Source organism: Oxyura jamaicensis, chromosome 3, assembly GCF_011077185.1.
Source record: "Oxyura jamaicensis isolate SHBP4307 breed ruddy duck chromosome 3, BPBGC_Ojam_1.0, whole genome shotgun sequence".
In the NCBI taxonomy this organism is placed as follows: Eukaryota; Metazoa; Chordata; class Aves; order Anseriformes; family Anatidae; genus Oxyura; species Oxyura jamaicensis.
Window position 1 is genome coordinate 4,897,490 of NC_048895.1, and position 23,825 is coordinate 4,921,314.

The following is a 23,825-nucleotide window of genomic DNA, read 5'->3' on the forward strand; positions in this document are numbered from 1 at the left end:
GCAAAACAAAAGGAAACAAAGCAAAACAGAAACCCTCACAGAATCTGGCACAAATTCAAATAGTTTTGGTCAAGCTGTATTTCTCACCATTCATTTTAAAGATTATTATTGATATTTTTTTTTTCTGTTGTTGCCCACACCAAGGATTCTCCTGTGTTTTCCTAAGAACTAATGGTCTTAGGTGGTGGAAGCTTTTTGTGGGGGAGACGGAGGGGATCGGGGCCGTTTCATTCCTGTGCGAAGCTCAAGCGTTTCCTCCCGTCCCTCCTGCATCCTCCCTCCTACCTGCCCTTCCTTCAGGGCAGCACCCACTCCCCCGGGGCTGATGGGCCATTAGCGCTGCCTCCAGGACCCATCCCGCAGGTGAGGGAAGGCGGATGCAGGGAGACGCAGGCACGGCAGGGCGAAGAGCAGGACGGGCTCATCGAGCAAAAGGTCTCCAAAATAAAAGGCCACCTTGCAGAGACTGGTGGTGGTCTTGAGTTTCTCCCATCACTTGGCAGCTCCATCCACCCTCCCCGTACCTCGTGGCTGCTGTGGGCTCCACCGTGTAGTGCTTTGGGTTTCCAAGGAAATTAACAGCACTAAGATGGGAATGGGTAATTTTACTACATTGATGGCAATGAGGTCCTTAATTTAAATATTTGCCACCAGGCTTCTGAGCCCAAACTCAACCAGAGGGAAGCACGTCATTGTAGTGGCATTAACTGGCTGCAGCAAGTGGAAGAATACAATAATTATTAATTAATAATTAAACGGCCAAGGTGACCAAGGGGATGGAAGGCATTTACTCGGGCATTTCCATATGTTTTTGAGTCTGTAGCTCTCAAGGAGCTGCAGGGAGTCCTGGGCCTGGCTCTGCCACCTACAGCTGACTCCTCACTTTTCAGCCTGATCGATATATCCCAAACACAGGCTTTGGGCACAGAGTTAAATTTTTTTGTTCGGCTCTTTAAAGTCATTTCTCAAGGCCAAATGCCCTATTTGGCGTAGTTCAAACTAGGACAGCCTTTTTTTGCTTTTGGCACAGGAGGGGAACACTTACAGGATGGCTCGTTCGATGCTACCACTAATGCCAGCTGCTTTAAACTACTGAGCCTTGAGTGAAAGAAGGAGGACAAGACTGAGCTGTAAGTCCTCTTTTTCTTACGCACATGACCATCCCATTTTTATCAGGGTTCCCTTGAAACATGAGCATTTTTCTTAAAAACAAACAAACAAACAAAAAACAGGAAAAAGAAAACCATAAAAAACAAAGGATAAATTGGTATCTCTTTTAATGTGAGAACCACGACGTCACCATTAAACTATCAAATTCTCCTCTATTTAATTTCTATATAAATTTGCAGACTTTCTGCAGACAGCCAATAAACCTCAAGGTGATAGGACTTGTTTCTGCTTCCATTGAAGTCGGTGGCAAACCTCCCGTTTATTGCAGTGTGTAGGATCAAACCCCCAGCACATAAATAATCAGGCACTGAAGGTGCTCTCTGATTCTTCTGTCCATATCTCTCCCTTCCTCTCAGAAAACTTATGAGGTCGGGCCCAACATTGATCTCATGCACAGGCTGGGAGCATCTTTCTTTCTCTCTCCCCCCCCCCCCCCCCTCCCCCTTCTTTGTGGGTTTTGATCTCTCCCTTTGAAATGGAAGCAAATTCCCTGCAGGGTGCTCTGTGATCACTTGCTGGGTGTAGTCGCATGCTTTCACTTCTTGCTGTAGGTGAAATGGCTCGTGTGCAAGGATATTAACTCTCTGCTAGGCAGCCGTACGCAGCAGGAGCAGGACGCTGCTTTCCCTGCGTGTTCCTCGCTGCGGAGCGGAGCGGGCAGCTTCCCCCAAAAGCCTCGGTAAGGCAGTAGTAGGGGTAGGAAGTAGGAAGTAAGGGGTAGTGCAGCACGGAGAGGACACAGGGAGTACAGGAGGCGATGGTTCGGTGAGAGACGCGTCTCAGACAGACCTGTCTATATAGTTGGCCTGGGCTAGCTGGTCAAAGTGGAAGATGTTACCTCTTCCCGCAGAGCTGTGCGCAGTGTACCAGTTTGTTGTTGATTATGATTTACTTGCCAGAGACAAAAATGTCATTTCCCTTTGGTTGCACTGGAATGAAGCAGAGGAGAGCGTTATTGAAGAGGGAAATTGCGGTGATGGGATAAGTGTTAGGGAAAAAAAAAAGACTGTTTTAACAGGAGAACTCTGGTTAGGCCCAGCCCAGAGAAGTATGTAAGAATGTGCTTGTGATTTGCTTCCAACAAAATTTTTAAGCCTATACTTAACTATAAGCATGAGTATCTCGTTGCTTAAGGTTAAGCACGTGCTGAAATACTCATCTGGAGGTAAGCCCTGGCTGGCAAGACTGAAAGAAACAGAGATCACATAATCAACTTCGAAAGCAGGAGCCTAATCCTACCCAGTCAGCTATTTTGGGGGAGTTTCCAGGAAGGCAAAGAGGTTGCAAGAGGTGGATCTGAGTCTCTGATCTTACAAATTTCCTGGCAGGTGCAAAAGCAACTGCTCTGAACAATACCAGAGGTGTTTGCAGGATTGGCCTGAAGGCTTTGTCTGCAGCAGAAAATGAGGTTAACAGGCTACTTGAAACAAACAAACAACCCCACCTCCCTCCAGAAATTTCACAAAGATGTGCCTCTGTGGATGTGGTGAGATGTTAAAGAGATTTAAGAATGTCTGCTCTGAAACCATTGCCATAGCTCTAGAAAACCTAAGTCTTTAGAAAAATGCCCCACCGTATCAATCAGTTTTGCAAAGTCACATCCCAAAGTCCCGTCTGTTTTGGGGAGTCAGCTGGGGCATCTCTTCTTACATCTTCTCATACTGGATTTTCATCTTGTTTGAAGAAAAATGCCAGGTAACACTAAGCAGAACTTCTCTAAATGATGTTTGCTTATTCAGTAGGACTTGCAACTGGAAATCTTCCAAATAATTAAGCTTAAAGAATTTGTGCAGGGAACCTATGCTCTTTATTCATGAAAAAATGCACACGCACACACACAAGAATAGGGAAGAAAGGCTAAGGAAGAGCATTTGCTTATGGACATGAAATGCAGTTGTGAAAACTGCTTTTATTGAAGCCATTGGAGAACATTGCCACACAAGTCAAAGTCATGCCATTTCGTACCACCTGTAAAATACAGGAGAGGGAAGCAAATGCAAAAGAAGAGAAAATGAGATCACAGTGGGTCTGCTGCTGCGTGCTGCCATGGTGGTAGAAGTCTGCCCGGGGCGTTTAACAAGAAGGCTGGAAAAGGAGGCTTTGGATACTGCAGGCTTTGGCTTCCATCAAAACTAGGCTTAAGGTCCTGCCTTAACTTTGAAGGCTTCTGGCCAAGCAGAGCTGATGAAGCCACTGGATTTCTTCTATCTAGCGGAGAAGAGAGGGAAGTGACTGAAGTGCTTCCAGGTGTTTTGGCTTCAGAGAAAACTCAGCAGGGTTTTTGGCTTGCTGGAGGTTTGTGCGCTCGGTTCAGGGTTTGCTCGCACTTGCTGCCTTCCCGGGCTGCTCAGGCAGCTGGTGAGTCTGTTTTGCAGCCCCAAGAGAGCTGATACAGCCCGGCTGTCCCGCAGAGACAGTCGGATCAGTCTTACCACCCAAGACTTTGCTGCCAAAGCATGCGACAGCTCTGGGAATGGCCTCTGCAGAAGTAGTTTCAACCTCTGGTTTAGCAGTAATTGCACTGGAGAATAAGCAAGGTATGCTGGCCACTCATTTGCAAATCCCCAGTGGTGAGTTTGCGAGCCAGGCTGTGTGTGTCTCAATATTAAATTAGGAGGTGGAACAACACAGGTGATCATCACACAGCATTCATGCGTCTGTAAGGCACTGAGTAACAAATGGGACCTACGCAGCGTTTCAGCAAAGACCTCGCCTTTGGATTTTCATGGAGATGATGATCAACAGAAAAGGTAATGTGCTCAAAACAATGGAAGTTATCTACAAGTATGTTCAGGAAGGCCTGGGGCTTTCAGATGCAAATACAGAAATATATTTAACATCTTGACTTCTATTCTTTTGTCATAATACAAAGTGGAAAGACAATGTTTAGTAAATGTTTACATCTTACAAAGGGGAGTTTTGCAAATTGCATTGTAGCTCTTTGGGAGGAACCAGGAAAGAGGGCAGGATGTTAACAACATAAAAAAGAATAGCAATAAAACCCACCCCTAATATTAATTGTCTAAGAGGAAATGCATATATCTCTCATCAGGACATTTCAGACTCTGCTTTGCATTGCTGGAAGCTTGAGAACACTAATCGTTTTTTGGCATAGAGAACCAAGCTCTTGCATACTTGAAACATAACTCATTTACAGTTGTTTTGAGGGATGCTTATAAGTAATATGGAGAAGCTCCAAAGTCCTTTCAGCTTGCGGAGCATCAGAGCTAAGAACGGGCCCAAGCCACAGAGTTCAGATGTGGATCTGGCTGAGCTCCTTGCCGTGGGAACAGGAGGGGATGGCTCCGATCGAACACCTCCGTTCATCTCTAGTCCTAAGGATGGCTGTGTTACACCACGAACATCTATCAGCAGGTTTCCTTGTGAGCTAGTAATGCACCTGAAGGGGTTCTCGAAGAATCATTTCCACCAGCACTGTGGCACGGAGCCATCAAAACAGCTCTTAGCAAGGTGCCAATGGCTCTCACACCCTGAGGATCCAGGCATCAGGCGTTGGGAAGGTCGACCAGTGCGGGGTGGCCAAGTGGAGAGGAGCACCTAAACACTTCCAGGCAGTCTTGGGAGTGAAGCGTAGCCCAGAGAGCTGCAGCCTGGTCCTCTTCCTCCCTGAAACAGCAGCCGAGAGCCGCTGATCTCTGGGGTCAGGCAGAGACTCAAACGCCAGACACAGGTGACTGGGGGAAGCACGAGCTGAGCTGCAGGACGTAGCCACTAATTCTGCATATCTGTGCATACGGTGTGTGGAAGGGGGAGGAACAACGGCTTTGTGGCTGCAGTGAGATCCCTCATCACTGGCCAGTGCCAGACTTCATGTAAAAGCCTCGGTGGTTGATGTTACTTAGACATAAGGCTTTGCCCCGTGCTCCAGTTTCTCCCACAGACTGCTATCCAAAGTTTGGTTGGAAGAAGAAGATTAGCAACTCTAGCTCTTGTGGATAACAATTTCTTTCCCCTAGACCCCAGCCCACTTCTCCTGGTGGCGTAGAACAAAACCCTGAGCAAGGTGATCTTCATGGGCAGTGCCTTTTAGCGACAGAAATGATTGCATTTCTGCACATGGTTTCCCTTTCATACTGAATAAAATCCTACCAAGTTGCAATGAGTAACCTTTAGGTTGCATTGTGTTGTGTGGAGGGAAGGAAGTGGGACTTCTATACTGTGTGATTGTCATGGAGTCCTGCATGTGTCTCCTGGTACAGCTTTGTACATGGAACATGCAAAGATCTCTGCAAACAGGCTGGAAATGCATTTGTGGGGATACTGAGGAGCTGATGCCAAATTCTTCAGAGCCATTTTTTTTTCCTCCATAGGCTAAGTGCATATGTGCCCTCCTCCTTCCAGGTGAACCATAGACCTGGTCTTCATTTTCCTCCTAGTGGTGTTCTGATGATGTACTTACAGTGTACTTCCTCCTGTTCAGCACAAACCAGCCCAAATACAACCCAGCAGACGCAATCCCAGTAGTTAGATAAAACAAATTATTATCCCTAAAAACGTCTTTCTGTCTCTTGTTGCCTTGCTCTCACTCTTCCTTCCTTTCCTTTCCTTTCCCCTTCCTTTCACCTGCCTTCCTCGGAGCATCCATTTCCCTCCCCACGCCCCGCTGCCATTCCTTGGGCTGCGCCTCTCCCGCGGCAGCTGGCAGGAGGGCTGCAGGAGCCTCTTCCTGCTCCACCCTCGCAGGAGGTTTTGGAGCCCTGCAGGGAGCTGCAGGCTTACTGCTCGCCGACTTGCAAGGGCAGGTGAAGTGCTCTAAGCTCCACCTAGTAGCAAGGAAGGTGGAGGAGCTGCTTGGCCGAGAGGCGTCGCAGGAGATGGGTCTGGAGGGAAGGAAGCCTTGGAGCAGCTGGGGCTGTGCAGGAGGCGCTGGCTGGGAGCCCTGGACACTGGCAGGGGGCCGACCACTTGTTTGAAATTGTTGGTGCTCTAGCACTCGAGTCAGGCTAAATGTCCGCAGGATTAAAAAACAAAAACAAGAACAAAACCAAAAGCGAGAACAAAACCAAAACCAAACCAGAAGGGACCATACAACAGTTGTCATTTTCAAATTCATTACGTGTTAGCCTTAGCAAAAGCTCTCACCTCACGTCAGCCTGGGGACAAAACCAGACGTGGGCACGGAGTCTGGCTTCCAGGATCAGTCCTACGACACCAGGGAGCGACTGGGCCCAGGGAGAGGAGCTTTTCTAGCAGCTGCCGCCTGTAAAGCAGCACTGACTGCAGCTCTTCAGCGATACCAGGACAGCGGTGACTTACGCTGGTCCTGTCAACCCGCATGGTGTCCGAGCCACTTCCCAGCCTTAGGAGACAAGCTGCTGGGGTTAAAAAAGGTTCTCTTTTGGTCAGCGTGACGGCACAGGAAAACAACAAAACTAGCTGGACAATTTTCTGAGATGCTAATGACCTGTCTCTACAGAGGTACCTGCTTTCTGTCAAAAAAAAAAAAGGTTAGACTGACTATCATCTTCTTTCCCCCTCCATTCTTCTTCTCTTTTTTCTTGCTGGAAAAAGGGAGCGTAAATTATTGAAAAAAGACCAAAGCCTTAAGAGAGGGGAAAAGAGATGAAAGCTTAACAGAATCATTTCACTTAACAGCAAAACACTTTATTTTTACTGGTTTATTTAACGATGTTGCAAAAAAATATCTCCCAGTACAGCTAAAGGGTAGTCAAAAATGCAATTAATAATAGAAACGAAATAAAATTCTAATAGTCCAGGGTGAATAGTGGAAACACTCATAATCACATAAAACCTCCTATGGGATCTTCCATGAACTCAAGTGAGCTCCAAGAGCCTTCCGCAACACAGCCTGCTCGGCAATGCTAGGCCCTAGCAAAAGCAGCAGTGACCTACGGGATCATGATCAGTCACCAAAAATATTTTCTAACCTCTTCAGTCCAGGATATATATATTTTTTTTCTTTAGTGATTGTTCTAGCTGCTGGCCACGCCTGGTCTTACAGGGACTTGCTCATATGGGGCTGTGGTAACGTGGCAGCTGGGATGAATCGGAGAACTGGAACATTAGGGACCTCTGGCATTCAAAGTGGTTCTGACTGAGGATTTTATTTATTTATTTATTTTTAACAGCATCAGGACAAATTTTTTCACAAACTTCCAAACAGGCTTGAAGGCCTAATGTAGCATTTTTAAAGCAGGTGACTCCTTCGGCTTTGGACTCGCTGTGATTTTTAGAGGAAGAATAGCAAGTCAAATATTCAGGAGCATCGGAGTCCTTTAGCCAAACTCCTTGTGGGTATTTGGTAGGTTTCCCATCCCTGCTTCTAATCTGGTTTACACCCCAAAGCCAACGGGTTTTGCTATTTGTTTTGTGGGTGGGAACGCTTGTGAGAAGGTATTATCAGGTGTACATCCCAGCCGAGTGATTTTCTTCTCTGAACTTCCCTGGATGCGAGGAGGAAATTCTTCTCCAACTCACCAGCTTGTTTTCGGGCCTTTGTTGTTGTTGTTGTTGTTTGTCAGGCAGATCTACATCAGGAAATCTGAGCACCTGGAGAAGGTTCAAGCATAGACGGAGCTTCAGATCTCAGCTTGGGCTCAGCAGATGTTAACAACAACTACACGCTCTTCACCGGGGCAGCTGTCCGACTGATCAAGAAAGGGTGCAAAAGGTACGAGGATAACTTCTTGGGATGAAGAAGCCTTGAGAAACCCTTGCTCCCCACACTACAGGAGCCACATTAAATAGCTGGTTGTTTTCAGTCAAATGGCATTTGGTACTAGTACCATGGTTTCTTCCCTCAAGAAGGATCGGTAGCCAAAGCTTTAACTACATTTCTAAATTAAATGTGTTTAAAAGCTGCCTCCAAGAGGCGGGGGGAGCCCGCGCCAACATTCAATATAAAGTTGAGCTCAGTGCTGATGGTTTATGGCTGATAATGAATTTAGCAAGCTACCAGTTAGGCTTTGATGCTAATTATTTTAAGTATCATAGGGTCTGATTCACAAGGCAGTAATCACGGGTCATTATTTCTGACATTATTAGGTTAAGTTAAAAATTAGCTTTTAGGCCCAGAGCACCATGTACTAATACGCTCCGAAACAGAACACCTGTGTGATGCCTGAGCAGACAATTGAAGGAAATTAGCCCCTTTAATTAAACGAGCTGCAAGTGTGCATTGTTTGTTGTTACACTGACAAAAAAAAATAGTATTTGCACCTTCAGACAGCAATTTTCTGTAGCTGAGATGGGATACCAGTAGGAAGAAATAAGGCTAGGCTTTGTGGCTTTCCTTTGACACATTGTGGTCAATGCCCCCACGCCCTGAAGGGCTGAGTTGGACCAGAATTGATTTTGTTAGCTGGATTCTTGAGTTGGGTGAAAATGGGATTGGCAGAGCTGCAGCCACGTACCGGCTTTGTGTTTTAGATGCACATGCATCCAGTTTTCTGACCCAGCTTCAATGGCAGGAGATGGAGAGCCAGACCTTTTCCTGCTACAAGCTTCCTACCACAGGGTTCCTGCAGGCAGGCTCCTCTGCTACGTCCAAGCACACCGCCAGAGCTCGAGGTGGGAAGCAGCAGCTTTACCAGGCTGTGCCAGCTCCCTTCACACGCAGCGGCTGTGTCCCTGTGCCTCCACTGGCAGCTCGGGGGCAGGGTATGGCCGTGGCGGTCCCCAGGTACTCCCGAGGCAGCGCAGGACCGCCCGTGTCAGGAGGCACTACCCTCTGGCTTCGTGTCACACAGGCGCTGTGCAATCAGCAATGCCTTGCCAGGTGCACTTACAGGTACCAGTTCTAATAGGTGAAGTTTTGAATGGGCCGGTTATTTCCACAGAGACTATTCCACTTCCTTTAGCTTAGGTTATCCGAGGTGTAAGAACGAGAACCGTGTGCAAATGGGAAGGGCCTGGCATTTACATTTCAATGCGACCCTCTAGCTACAGAATCCAGAGAAAAGCATCCGCAGGCGCGTTTGTGTGGGCTGTCGATCCCTTTGCATCTCACGAAGAATTGACACGTACTTAATTCAAAGAGGGAAGGAAGTACTCTGATTTCCTGCTCTCCAAATGTAAAGTTTCTACACAAGGAAGCATGGAAAGTTTAAATGATTTGCCCAACAGCGTAGCCCGAAATAGGACACAGATACCAGCCTCTAATCCTTACCTGTGGCCATGAGATCGTCTTTCTTCTCTTGTTCGTAATGAAAGTGCAGAAGCTGCTCGCGCAGTTGTGCAGGAAGCCAGGATGGGGAGCTCCACCATGGGGACAGATTAGGGTTATGAGGGGCAGCACCTGGCATGCGGGGGCCAGGGAAAAGCAAATGAAACAGTCACCGAACCAGTCTGCCTGTGGCAGCCCAAGGGGAGCGCGCTCCTCCCCGCCATCTCCTCCTGCCTTTCGGACTTTGTCCTTTTGGGTAGCCCATCATAGCTTCTGGTGGGTTGCTGCTGAGCTCTCTGACACGCTGAGGTGTGGTGCTGGTGAGGAGATGCCTGCAGCGTCCACACTACCTTGGGTCCACCCAGGAGCTGGACACTCACGGTTTTTCTGGTTTCGTTCTTGGTGGGTTTGGGGTTCTTTCCTTCCGTAGATTTCAGACGCTCCAGAGACTCCCACCAGACAAAATGAGCCCTGATTCTGCAGTGCAAGTTTGGGTCCACGTCAGCTTCTGGAAATACCTTTCTATTTTACTCCTCTATCCCTCTGAAATAGGGCAGCAATTACCTTTCATTTTGGATTAAGCCTAAAAAAATAAATGAGTATGGAAATCAACCCAACCCAAATATAGCAGAAAACCTTTCTTGCCTTGCTAATACTCATTTACAAAAACCAGCCTGGATTGTTCTGATAAATCTCTTGAAGATAACCAGCAGAGAAAAAGGGACTATTCAAATAAATTCATGCCAAGGAAGCACACAAGGACACACAGAATATGTAACATCACAACTGCAAAACTGAGCTAAAGGATCAGTGTCTGGATTTTGTGACAATACCGGCAGATCCCAGTTTATTAAGTCCAGAAAAGAAAAATAGTGAGTGGTCCCAGGCTCACAGTCAGAGGTGTCAGAGTGCTCCTTGGATGTGCTAACCAGGCAATCATTTTGTTTTTGTGTGTTTTTGTTTTTGTTTTTCCTTTGAGAGACAGAGTTGGGGAACTACAGGGCTGCAAAACTTGCCCGTGTGACGCAGGCGCACCTGGATCTCTTTGAATCTCGCTCCACTGCGCTGGGGCTGAGCTTCGCTGGCACAACAAGCTGGCTGCCAGTGGTGTGCGCGGTGTTAACAGGAGGCACTCCATCACCCAGGACCCGTGGGTGGTGGGAAGTGCTGCCTGATGGGGCTGAGGATTAAATGTGTCGGTGCTGCTGGAGGATAGGGTGTTCCTGTGCAGAGAGCCCTCGACTTAGGAATTTGCTCCTCACAAAGGTATGCCAGTGCCCTGAGGCTTCCTGCATTTAGGGTGTGAGGTAAGATACAGCTCTTTGTTGGGAGCTTTTCTCCTGACATCCTCGCAAGCCAGGCAGATGTGTGGATATCTCCTCGTAGTTACCCCTGGAAGGAAACATTGTTGGGATATCCTAAGGGGTAAACAGCACTGAGAGCTGAATTAAGAAGTGTTGTCTGTTTACTCCAGTTCTGTATGCACTACTCACTATTTTAGGGCAAAGCATTTGTATTTCATTAGCAGTGACCTGTTTTCAGCATCGAGTTCCAGCCCTGCAGAGGTGTCCTCTTTGAAATCCGGCAGGATGAGGCATTTGCCAGGCTTCAAGTTTCCCTCCAGACCCCAGGTTCAGATCCCACCCAGACGGAGCTACCAGGAGGAGCTGGGGCTGGATGGCCTCAAGGCAGAGACGCTGAGCATGGGGGCTGATGCCAGCCCCCTCTGTTCCAAAGGGCCTGGGGGCTCCTTGTGGTGGGGAAGCTGGAAGTGGAGCCGAGCTGGGTGTCTTCCTGATGACCACAAGCAGCCCTGAGCTGACAGGGCAAGGTGAGCACGCTCTGCGCAGTCCCCGTGCTGCCACTCCTCTCTGCAGGTGTCCCTTGTCCTTGCTCTCCTCCTCCCTGTGATGACAAAAGCTGCATCTGCTCTGTACGGGCACATTCTGCTCTCGTAGGGCGCTAACCAGGCTTGGAGGTGACTGCTGCTCCTGGGGGTGAATGACAGAGGTCCTTGCCCCCTTGATGTTGCCTGTAACTCTGTGTCTCCCCGTACTCTCTCCTGGACTTGTTTGCTTTGCTTACCTTGCTGTACAAGAATATGCATTGCGTTTTCCAGCCTGCACATCTCATCCAATTTTACAAGCTCTAGCTGCTGCTGCTGTGTACATAAGAATAAGGATCTTCAGGTGCTTATTTCCAGACTTTTCAGGCATCTTTCCTTCACACGGCTTTAGAAAATGCTGACATTTTCATCATTCAAGCTGAAATTTGTTTTTTGACAGGTTGGAGGGACAAAGTCTTGGGTCCAAGATAGAATTGAGGGAGGAGAAGAAAAGGAGAAGGGACAAAGACAGATACCTGCAAGGAGCTGCATGCACCCTGCCTTATCCCCTCTGTCTGTGGCTGAGCAGACAGCCTGGAGTCTGCCATGCCCGATGAGTGGCAGTTCAGGGTGCAAGTGAGGACCCTGCTTGACTGAGATCAGTGGCCTTGGGTTTCTGCCTTGCCCAGGTGCATGTCCTGCTTTGGGGGAGGACGGGATCCTTGCTCTCCAAAACCCGTAACACAACTGACACTGCATGCTCAGAAATCCTCCTAACTGGAGTTCTTCTCTTCTAGCTAACACTATTTATACCAGCCTTTCCCTTCAGCTTACCCAAGACAGGATCAAAGCTCTGGGAGCAGAGATCTGTCATTACACAGGCTATGAATTCTGTATTCCTACCTCAGATTTTGATTCAATTTGGGGGTTGTGGGGAATTCATCTAAAGCCAAGTGGTTTTGGATGTCAAAACCATAAAACGATTTTCCTGTTTCATGTGACGCGGGTGTATAATAACGTACTTGGCCTTGCCCCTGGGCTACCTAACCATGGGCTGTGATTCACCTCGGAGGTTTAGCGGCCCTTTTACCGGACCTGTGCTCAGTTTCGATTTTTGAAACGAATGCAAAGCCTGGCCAATTCTTCTGCCTTTCAGGTTCCACCAAGAGCACTTCCAGTAGCTCTGCTAGTTAATATTAAAATCTACTTACTGCCAATACAACGCTAATGATCTGTACTTCAAGGGCAGCTTTGATGTGATGATCTCAAAGCAAATCAATTAAGGGTTATCCCACACCCTTGCTATGGATGGAAACATCGAATATATGGAGAAACGAATCCTAAAATCACTGGCAAATGGGAAGTGAAAACTGGTATGTCTGTCCTGTGAGAAAGTCAGTGTTTGTTTTCTTCCCCAGAAGACCACAATTTTGCTACAGCTATGTGTTTATAGAACAGATTATGTAAAGGGATAAAATATTCCCAGGAAGTGTCCCAGCATTTAGTTGTGCACCAGCAAACCAAATGGCACTCCAGGTCTGGTGCCTTGTGCTCCCGTCCTTCTGCACTGCTGGGGTTTGGGTGAGCCAAGACGCACGGTGCCACCCCTGAGACCGACAGCCCGGCTGCAGTCACCAGGGGTGGCGGGGCAGTGTCCAAACTGCACGTGGTGTCATGGCATCTTTCACAAAATCACTTCCTTGCTATAGAGTCAAAGTCAATCATTTCATTTAAAATTGTCTATTTAGAAGACCCAAACAAACCTTTCCTGATTTTTTTCCTCGAAAAATGTCAACTCCACTTGCTTAGTAGTGCTTTGCAAGCAGCAGTCTCCACGTGTGCTGTTACAGAGGTGCCATAAACCAGGTATTTTCCGTGCTGAGATGGACTCAGGTTAAGAGCTGTGTATTACTCCATTTCAGAAGACACACTATGGTCAGCTTTGGTTCACGACCTCTCCACATTGCCTGTTTTTTTTTTGGCTGGGGAGGCGCATAAACCATTGATGATCAGATTGCATGGTCTTGGCCTCTTCTGCATCCCTGAACGTTTGCACCCAGAGGGGTACATGGTCAGCCAGACAAGAAGGGGGAGAGCAGCAGTAGAACCGGGTGCATTGCCTCTGAAAAGGTCAGCACCAGATTTTTTGGTGTGGTATGCATAAACTCTGCAGGATTGAGCAAGAAAAAGCTTTCCCTCCCACGTTATGCTTCGTCTTGAGCACTGGTGGTAGTGGGACTTAGAGCCCGAAGCATATTTGGAAACATTTACACACGCAGCTGCGACAGCAGAAGGGGGAAATGGCTTCTTTTCAAACGCTTGAGGCAAGGATTACTTTTCTGCAAACTGCCATAGGATGTGATGTTTCTTTAAAGCTCAAATCTCCTCAAACACATACGTGTCTTTCTAAGGGACAAACTTCCCCCTACGCTGACAGCTAGCCTTTCTTGCAATGCAAGTCACAGACTGGAAAATGTGGGCAGTTTAATGGAAACGCTCCCTAAAGCCCAACTGATTTTCCGATTTGTCCTGTTGGGCAAACATCTGCATGTGAACAGAGGCCTCTGCTTTAATCTCACCCTCTCGGTCTTGCATTTCCGGGTTATCCTTTTATGTGAATCACAGTTTTTATCTATACAAAGAGAAGCTTAAACTGCCTCAAGTGAGGTATTTTTCCTGTACTTTAGCACTAATTAATCATTAAGGCACCAAGATCAAAGGGTGGGGAGCTACAACGTTGGTATGTTCTTATGATCGCACTGTGGCCAGTTCCTCTCATAAACACTGGTATTTTGTGTGTCAAGTCGCATATCCCACTCACCTTGAGGATGATTTGGCACCAAGACAGTGGGCTGCTCTGCCTTGGCTTTCAAAAGGAAAGGGCGCTCCATAAGGATCACAGCATCAGCCCCACAATAAAAAGGGCAGCTCTTTCCTCTAACGTGCTGGCACCCAGAGGGGCCGGGGATTTAGGCATGAAGTGAAAACCCACCATGGTCCAAGAGGCAGCAGTCCCTGCCCAGAAGCTCTGGTTGCTCAGTGGGACAAGTGAAATGGTTGGAGCCATGTCAAGGGTAACCGAAGGCAGTTAAGGGTGTAAATCTCACCGTAAGCCACTAAGACTGAGCATTTAAGTGCTTAAGTTACTTCTCAAAGTGAGGCTTTTAAAATTACGCTGCCACATTTGAGAAGTGTAGCCTAAGGACATGACTTCAGCGAAGCAACAACCCCAGTCGTAAATGGCTGTGGCTGCTGTCTTCTCACCTGGAAGGCCAGCACATGCACTCAAGGGTGCTTCCAGCCGTGGGCAGCAGCAGGCATGGCAAAGGTGTGTGCTGGTGCCCAGCCTCTGCTCTTATGTGCGCTGGCAGGCTGCGCCCGCTGCCTGCCCTTTCCCGTGGCCATTGCCGGGTACTCCTGCAACCCTAAAGCTCACCTTCAGGTGTTAAGGCTGCTGCACCCCTATACTTGGGACCTGACAATTGAGCTGCAATGCGTCTAGCTTAGCACAAATCAGGGTGGTTGAGGGTGGAAGGGACTCGAGATCACCTAGTCCGGCTGCCCTGCTCAGGCAGGGTCCCCTGGAGCACGTTGCCCGGGGTTGTATCCCGGCGGCTTTTGGGTATCTGCAGGGAAGGGGAATCCACAGCCCCTCCGGGCAGCCTGCTCCAGCGCTGTGTCACCCACACAGTGAAGTTTATCCTCACGTTCAGACGGAGCTTCCTGGTCTGCAGTTCGTGGACTTCATTCTGCAGCACAGGTAACGAAGCACCTGTAAAATTAGTGGTAACAGTGGTTGTCCTAGAAACAGATGGAGCAGTGGTATTTCTGAAATGTCTTTCTTATGAACATAGGATGTTTGAAAAGACCATTATTCCTCCTTTAAAAAAAATATTCTTTTCATTCTTTCTCTTTAGGGAGGCCTGGGACTTGACAGCATGGGCTCTTGCCCAGCATTTGTTCTGACCTAGATTTTGATCTCTGCTTTTTCCCCTACCTTCTGCTTAGCTGGCTACTGCCTCTTAAAGACGTGCATATAATCTATAAAACATTTGTGTTTCCCATTAGTTTTACTTTCTATTTTCAGGAGATTCCTAAGACTATAACAAAGAGATTTAAATTACACTGACCATAAATGCTTTGGGCTGCTAGGGCGGTCTAAATAACTGTAATCAGCAAGGGAACTTGCTAGACCATTAAGTAGAGATCAGAAGTGAGATATTAAAAAATCACAAGACAGTAAAATATGCTGTAGATTAATCAACATTCGTCTTGTCTCAGTGGACAGCAGCAATTTGCAATAGCTTGTCTGGCAGCACTGGATGGCTGTTGCACCTGAATTAAACCTCTGAAATCAAGTAATTGCTATTACAGTGTAGTCTCGGGACTCGGAGCATGGTTTGGGATCTTTTTTATGCTGGGCAATGTATACGTGCACATGAAAGACAATCCCGTCCTGAAGAGCGCATGGAGGAAAAACACATAAAGCAGCCGAGGAAGATGATGTAGGTTCTTGTTCCTGCTTTCCAGTTGGTGATGGGAAGCATAGGGGGATCTCTGGTTTATATCACTTGTGAAGCAGGCCCTTTTCCTCAGCCTCCTTTTTGCTGATCTCTTCTGGCTCTCCTATCCCCGACGATGCCTGCCTCTCGTTCAGCGCTCACCCACTCAGTGCATACAGCAGGTTGGTTACTGGACACACAAAGACGGGGAGAGCCAAGCCCTGCGGTTTGTACAAGGACAAGCAATTGAGCCTGATCCCTGGGCTGAATGAGAATTCAAAGCTTTTAAAATAATCCGTTAGTTGATTTAGTTAATTCAGCTGAAAGAGTACAGTGTGACACCAGCTGCATTTGTTTTACTGTTTCCTCCTCTCAGTGTCGCGTGTCCCCACGGATACTTGGAGATGTGGTCAGTATAAAGGACGGAGGCTGCATGGGGTCCTTGCAGCTGGAACAGCCCCGTTCCATGCAGAAATGAACGTTTACAGACAAAAATCGCTGCAGCTGGCAGGTATTTCTCCCCCATACGTATCTCAAAGCAATGGCTGGTAGATGTGCTGTTCAACTTGCAAAGTCCAGCTGCTGGTTGAGGTGATGCTGCTGAGGCTGGAACCACCCGTTGCTAAGTCGTGGGGGCCATCTTTGTGAAAGTCCTTTATCTATCTATTTATTTATTTATTTTTCCTCCTGTGTTGAATTTACAACCCCAGGGAACAGCACTGACTGAACACAATGCAGGCTCTAGCTTCTGCTGTCTTGGTTTGCAGGTGCCTGCCAGAAATACTGACCCAGAAGAAGAAGCCCTCCGTTCTGCAGCAGCAGCTTTGGATTCTGGTCTATGTTAATGTTGTGAAATGCGTTTTTCATGAAATATTGTTCTTCTTAAGCACAGATATGTACAAAGCTGTATTTTTGTAACCCGTTAGTGATAAGTGACAAGAAAAATAAGAAAAAAAATCACCACCCTAAAACACTGGTAAGAATAAATGAGGCAGCCTGCCTGGGCCACTGGGAGAGCAAAGAGCAATGGCATCCTGTGCCACATGAAATGTGCGAGCTCTGGATAACCCGTGCAGTTTATTGATGGGTTAAAAAAAGATCAGTAGGAAGAGTGTTTACCTGGTGAGGAGCTGGAAACACCATACTACCTAGGAGAAGGCAGGGTGAGCTATTCACTGCTGAAAGTTTAACCGGTGGTTGTCATGTCAGTAGGCTGCGAAGGAGTGCAGACTTCGCTGGTGAGGAGGTAAGGCCTGGAGAGATGAGCTTCCCGAGAGCATGTGGCTGTCACCTGGCCCGCTGCCTTACCTGGAGTGCAGGCAGAGAGGCAAGTCCCTTCGGGTGGGCGTCGGTGGGGATTTCTAGCTGCATACACCAGGCTCATGGCACAGCCAGACTGGCCAAGCCTCTGCCAAAGCAAGACTGGGTGTCAGGAGTGGCGAAGTGCAACGCCGTGGCTCAGGCAGCCCTGAGCAGCAAGCACTTTGGTTTGGTGGGTTTCTTCCCCTCCTTCCCCTCCAAAGGCTCCAGCCGGTAGCCAACAAGCCACGTGTGCATGCACACACCCCACGCACTGCACTTTGTCCTTGTTAACACAGGAGACGGACGGGGGAGCGTGCAGTCCCACCAGCCCCATCTCCTTCAGGTGTGCTGCGGCACGGAGTGTAATTCATACGCTAATCCTGTTTGATGATCCAGAAAGAATGTTTCAAATATGTTTCATCCCTCAGTAATTTCGTTAACCTCTCCTGGCAACAAGAAAAGGGGCAGTAATGAAGTGGTATTTTCAAAGCACATAAAACCTAGACAGCCCTTCTTTCATTTGGGAAGGGTTAGTAGGCATATGGAGGACTTCTCCACATGGCTCTGCACTTCATCTGTGACTTGAAAAAAAACCAACCTCATGGGATACTAATTCAGTCCTTGGTTTCTTTCTTGTATCAAATACTGCCAACTGTGCCTTAAATTTGGGCCAGATGCATGATGGCTTTATGATGTGATACTGTTAGGAAGTCTGGGTTGAATAGAGCAGAGGCTCTGCTAATGGGGCTGCTCCTTTAGGGCAATGGTACGACGCTGGCTTGGGACGCTTGATCGTATTTACTCTGTGCCTCTGTGGGAGTATGTCTTCAGCAGAAATTAATGGTTGGGTTTAGCAGGGTGGATAAGATTACTGGGGCTGATTGGGTCTGCTAGCGTGGTGAGAGGAGCAAAATGTGTTGTGATGCATTGGGTTTGGGTAAGAGCTTTCCACATCACCCTCATTTGAGCAAAAAAAATCAGGGCTTGTTCAGGTTCATTCCTAAATTGTTTATTTATGTATTGCTGGAGGCACTGCACACCTACGTTGCCAGAGCCCTCCTCCTTGTCCAAATGGACAAAATAGGCCAAGGGGATGTATCTCATCTCATGGGGCTTCGTTGCCCACCACAGCAAACACGTGCCACAACAGGGCTTGGAAGTAGCATAGTTCACAAGCCCAGTTTCGTGCGCGGGGCTCTCTCACCATTCAAAACTAATCACAAGACTGTCCTGTTCCTCTCTGATCACGTCATGTCCCAAAAGCTTCATGGAGCATCAACCAAATCTCCTCTGTTTTCATTTACTCAGCCAAGTGATAGAAAAAACAGAACTCTTTTTCTGCCAACATGGCTTCACAGTGATTAAATTGCTCTGTTGTACGGGGTTAATTTTCATGGGCAGATACTAAGAATTACCAGCTAATATGTTTAGTAATCTTAAGAAAATACTTGGTAGTCTTTACAGCTACTTAGCTACCAAAAATTGGCACAAATTCCTTTCAATTTGGGCTCTGTAACTCATCATCATCTCCTCCTTTTGTCTTCCTTCCTACTAATCTGATCACCGTCCTCACATTGAGGTGCAACTTTCTCTTTACCTAGCATTTATTTCCCAGTGAGAGTCCAAACTGCTCTGTTGTCACCTGTTCTTAAACCTGCTTATTGATGCAGACATGAAGGAGTCTGATTTATTTTACTTATCAAAAACATGGACTAGGCATGACCACAAGACCCTTGGCTTAGAAGATAAAGGCGTATGTCTGCATGTGCATGCACGTGTAGTTCTTCCAAAACAGAATTTCTTTTAATGCATTGAGTGTACCACGTAGTGAGTTTCTCTTGCTATGAAACTCCCCATAGATACGAAACACTCATTTTTAGAGGGATGGAGCTTGGGGACAGCAAGTCAGCTATGCTAGCTCAGTACTAGCTCGTTCAAGTATGTGTGCGCGCACTTTTTCCCTGGGAAACCCACAGCAGTGGCTGATGCGGGGTTTTACGGGACGGGGGTATAGCCAAGAGGCAGTTGTTTTAAATGCAAATTGTTGGACTATGTATGAGAATAAGTGGCTGAATTTTATGGCTACTGCTATGCTGAATGGCAAATTATGGTGTTGACAGTTTGGTGTACTGAGGACAAAAGTATTTTACTAGAACATTGACTGTACCCACTTTTCTCTGTCCTTTTGATAAATGCAACTAGCTTGAAAAGTTCCTTACACAAGAAAAAAACACAGCAGTTCCTAAGTATTAAAGGAAATACAGTCGAATATATGGGAAGAGTAACATAAAACCAATACCTTAGGCTCAGGACTGAATTTAATCTCCAAATGTGATGCAAGAACTCTTTATAAATATCTGCCTAAGAGTCTTCCAGTGAAAAAGTGGTTTTACAGTGGGAACATTTTAAAGTACTACAAATATTAAATGTATCCTCTATTTCTGATTTGTCTTGAAGCTCTCTTACCTGAGCAGCCACAGTGCCAATGGACACACAAAGCTGATACCTTGCTGTGTAAGCCATGATCCCGTAGTGTGTCTAAGGCAGGAACAGGAGAAACTGCATCACATTTCTTCTTTATCCTTTCCATTTGCTTTGTCCTCAAATCCCTGCTGAAGGAGGCCATTGGCGACTGGAGTAGAGAGTCTGACACCAAATTCCTTCAGCCCAGCTGTGTGAAGCCCACACGATGATGGTGTGAGTGTTTCTCTGCCTTGGTGGCATTTGGTGGCTCCATCCCTCAGCTGCTACTCGGTGGATGGATGCACTAAGCTGCACACCAGTGTGACAGGCGAGGGGCATAGGAATGCTTTCCATTTTATAGACAAGGCACTGAGGTCCTGTGGCACCTGTGTTTCCTAAGAAACAGTCCAGGAAATAAAATAGCACCCCTTGTAGTGGTCCAGATGCCTTCCTGGCCTCCCTGTGCTGTGGAAGGGGTGTAAGTTCACCTTCTTGTGTCCCCAGCTGTGTCCTGGCCTTGCTGGCCCAGTAGAATGGAGCCATTTTCCCTATTTCCTGGCTCCTCCTGCTGCTACGGACTCGGTGGTACCAGCGCTGCCCGCCCCATCCCCAGTGTGCCTCTGGTAGGTGCAGGCTGAGGTCGCAGTCGCGCTGGGGATGCTCCCTCACTAGTGGCATGCATCTTGCTGTGTCAGGCAGGGCACCAAGGACACATACCGTGGTAACACAACCTGGCCTCCGGCAAGCCGTACTACACCAGGAAAGCGTGTTTTTCCTTGGTATCTGCACCTAGGCTGGTAGAATGGTACCACAAGCTATGGCAGCCAAGGCCCTTAACCTCTTCATTATTATTTTTAAACCTGCTTAGTGAGTAAACGCCAGCTGGGCAGCGTGGTGCAAAGCCGGCACAGCACCCGCTGAGTATCGTCTGCAGCAGTGGCAGTGCAGCTGCATTGCTGCTCGTGAGGTGCGTTGGGGTGTCAGGTTTGCTTGAGGCTGAGACAAGAGCGGGTGTTAGGGGCTGGGCTGTGGAACGTACTGCAACCCCACCAGCAGGGGCTTGCCTCAAGTCCTGCCCTCGCAAACATTTATGCTCTAGCAGACGTGTGAGATATTGTGTGGCTGTGTTCCAAAGCGTGGGATAGGAAGACACGGAGAGGACGTATTATCATCTCCCTGACCATTGCAGGTGCAAAGAATTTGGTAACAATATTTGCTCTGGAGCCAAATGGCTCTCAAACTCCCTCCGATGTTTATTCAGTTGAAGAGAATTACCCAGCTTTTCGGCTGCGCAACAATCCCAGGGTAAGAATTCCCAGACAGCGTATTTTTCTTCCTTTTATTTTATACCCTTCCGAAACGTGTCTAGACACGTGACAGGGAAACCTCAAATTGTCTGGTTGCATATTTGAAAGGTACTTGAACGTTTCCTCCCTCCATCCATCGCCCTGAGTGTATTCAACCTGCCTCAGTTCCTTGTAAGTGGGCTGAAAGCCTCTGGAGAGCAGCTTTTCTTGTCAGCTCTTCATCTGCCCTTGGTTTGAAGTAGTTCAGCGATTTCCCAACCATCGGGACTTTTGCAAACACTTCGCTGCTTGGACTTCTGGTTCCGTCTCGAACCAAGAAGTACAAGGAAGCATAAAACTGTTAAAAAAAAAAGTAACTATAATAATAACATAAAAGGACTCCACCTCCAAACCTTAACATAACAGTAAAGCATTTTTCATTCCAACTAAAAATACAAAGAAGTCACTTGTATGCAGTTCAAGAAAGCAGCAATCATTTTTTTAAGCTCTCTGCGACCAGAAGCTTCATGCCAGTAGCGCGCTGCCCTGAGGACGGCGGTGCGTAGCACTGCCGACACAGCCCTGTGAGATGGGCACCCGGGACACCTCACTGGTACGGATCCCGCTTGTGGGTACAGGCTGTTTGCGGGTCTGAACGCACGCAGTTAGCCCGATCCACTTGATTTCAGCGGCATTTCACATGGACGCAAAGGTCTATCACAGACCTTTCGGTAGCTGGATCACTAAATATTTTTGTGCTTTAAAATAATTTCAGACTCAGGGCCGTTTACTGGAAACAGTTTTAAAAAGGCAATCAAGATAATATAGTGCCAACAATAATCAAGATAATTACATTATCTGGTGGTCCATTTTATTACTTATCCGACTGACCAGAGATGCCCTACCCTCTAAGCAATGAAATATCCAGCAGCTCATTTTTATTCATATTTTTCAATTAGCCATCTATAAAAAAAATCATTGCAAAACTCAACTCTTCTCTTCAGAGTCACATCCTCTGGCCATGCCAGGCCGTGTAATAATTCAGAGAGGGGCAGCCCGAGGAGAGAGCTAGATCGGGTGAGGAAGCAAACTGCAATGCTGCAGCCTCACTGCAACGGAATCCTTACTGCCAAGGGCCGAGGAAGGGGAAGGCCATACTGCAGTGCCTCAGTAACACTGCAAGATTATCATTTCCATTCCATTCAAATTAAAAAAAAAAAAAAAAAAAAGTATTTCATTGGCTTGATAAATCCCATACGTCCTTCCCACCTGTTTTGATTTTAATGCAAAAATAGAAGCACTCTGCTTAGATCTTTTTTCCAAGTGCCGGTGTTGGTTGGTAGTGCTATAATGCGTTAGGCTGCGACGCGGCTCTGGCTGTCTTTATTGCGTTGCTTTTTTCTTTCCCCTCAACACATCAAGTACTGAGAGATGGTTCTTCACTTGGTGCCAATGGCAAAGCCCTGGCTCTTCTAGAGGAGGAAGCCCAGACCCGCAGTTAATGCAGATCACCAGAGTTGGGTTACTGAGAAAACATTCTGTAATGAGCCGTGCACTTAGAGCTGCTCGGGGAGGAAGAAGACTTCGGTGTCCTGTAATCACAGGGTGGCTCTGAGCCACAACTATGCCGTAGCCATGAAAAGGGAAATGCAATCTAAAGGGAGAGACGAGACAGTGGCAGCACAGCGGGCAGAGAGCTCGGCTTCACCACGGCACAGCGCGGTGCCCTTCTGTGCTCACCAAGGAGCAAGAAATGAGCTGAAGCAGAAACAATTGCCAAAGCGTGCTACCAAGGTTGGCAAGGACAGGAGGGCCTGCCATGGGTAAGGACACCGGGAGGGATTAAGTGAGAAAAGCCGTGGATGAGATTTCTGTCTATAAATATGTTAAAAAAAAAATAAGGTGAAGAACTCTTCAGACAAAGGGATGCACTGGTACGAAAATGGTAACACAAACTGCTGTGGATGGATTTAGACTGAAATAAGAGAAAGGTTTCCTAACTACTTTTTTCTACCTACTGGTGATGGCAAGCACAAACAATTTTCTCATTTAAGATGGAGCTTGCTAGAAAAGCTCATATGGCATGGTGGGGGAAAATGGGCCTGAACTTACTGACACAGCAGTCTCTTGTACCGAAGCCAGAGACTCGTGCCAGGCAGCAGCCGGGTTGTGTTGGGATCACACTTTTCAGGGTAACGTGCCAAATTCTCATTGTCTCTCTCATTTGAAGCCTCTGTTTGGCTCATCAGAAAGCAGCATTTCTATCAGCAAGCCAGGGGGGCTGATGGGGTGAGGAGGTCTGCAATCACGCCAAACTAACTGTCCCTGTCTGCAGGGTTTTTGTATCGTCTTCACAGGAACATGGCTCTGTTTTAATGTAGGGAGGTTTAAAATTGGTAGGGCTTTCTTAGGTGACAAAACTTTATTTATTTATTTATTATTGTTATTTTTTAAAAGAATGAGACCATATTAAATTCTAGGTGTTTAGGAAACCTGAGGATACTCCACTGCTGTGAATCTTTCCTTGCTCCAGCAGCAATAGCCCAAGAGGAATCATGCCTGGGGACTCTTAGCAGATGTCTATAGGTTTGGGAAAGAACACAAGAAAAACTGTTTATCAGGAAAAAAAATATGGATTATATAAAAAAATATGTTTCTGCCTACAAAGTGAATACTTAGACCAATATAATGCAGGTAACCACAAAGGAATTAAGTGCTTTTGGGGAAATTGGAGGGGAGAAGTTGCCATCTGTATTTGTCCACATGACATTCAAACACCCAGCTTAGCTCAGAGCTGCTCAGATAGGATATTTTTAGAGGTGCTCAGGCATAGATGACATCAACGTGCCTGGTGCAGCAAGGCTCTTTCTTATGTGTAAATATGAGCTGTGCGCTCCCCAAAATGCTGAGATTTAGCTGGCCAGTCTGAGAGTCCTTTGCACCTCCATCACCTCCCATCCCACACTAGCACGTTAGCACTCCCTGCCTGTGCCACTGTGCACAAAAATAACGGCTCCAAGCATGGCAGGCAGTAAGCTGGAGTTACACAGAGTGAATGGGTCAAGCAGTTTCTGTTGGACTACTTGCTTTTAGCTCTGGAGTTGATAAGAAGTAACCCCCCCAAAAAAAAA

The 23,825-nt window shown here is 47.2% G+C and overlaps 1 protein-coding gene across 2 annotated transcripts in view; it reads left to right on the top strand.

The window, feature by feature from the left end:
- The window catches only part of BMP2 (bone morphogenetic protein 2), a 69,125-nt gene that overhangs the window by 43,076 nt on the left and 2,224 nt on the right, over positions 1-23,825 (top strand). The window contains exon 5 of one of the 2 annotated variants that reach the window (XM_035321395.1): positions 1,031-1,742. The exons of the other annotated variant lie outside the window; for it this stretch is intronic. Coding sequence (XP_035177286.1) covers positions 1,031-1,073 — 43 coding nt within the window. The 3' untranslated portion in view covers positions 1,074-1,742. Of the gene's footprint in view, positions 1-1,030; positions 1,743-23,825 lie in introns of those variants that run through there. 2 annotated transcript variants of the gene reach the window in all.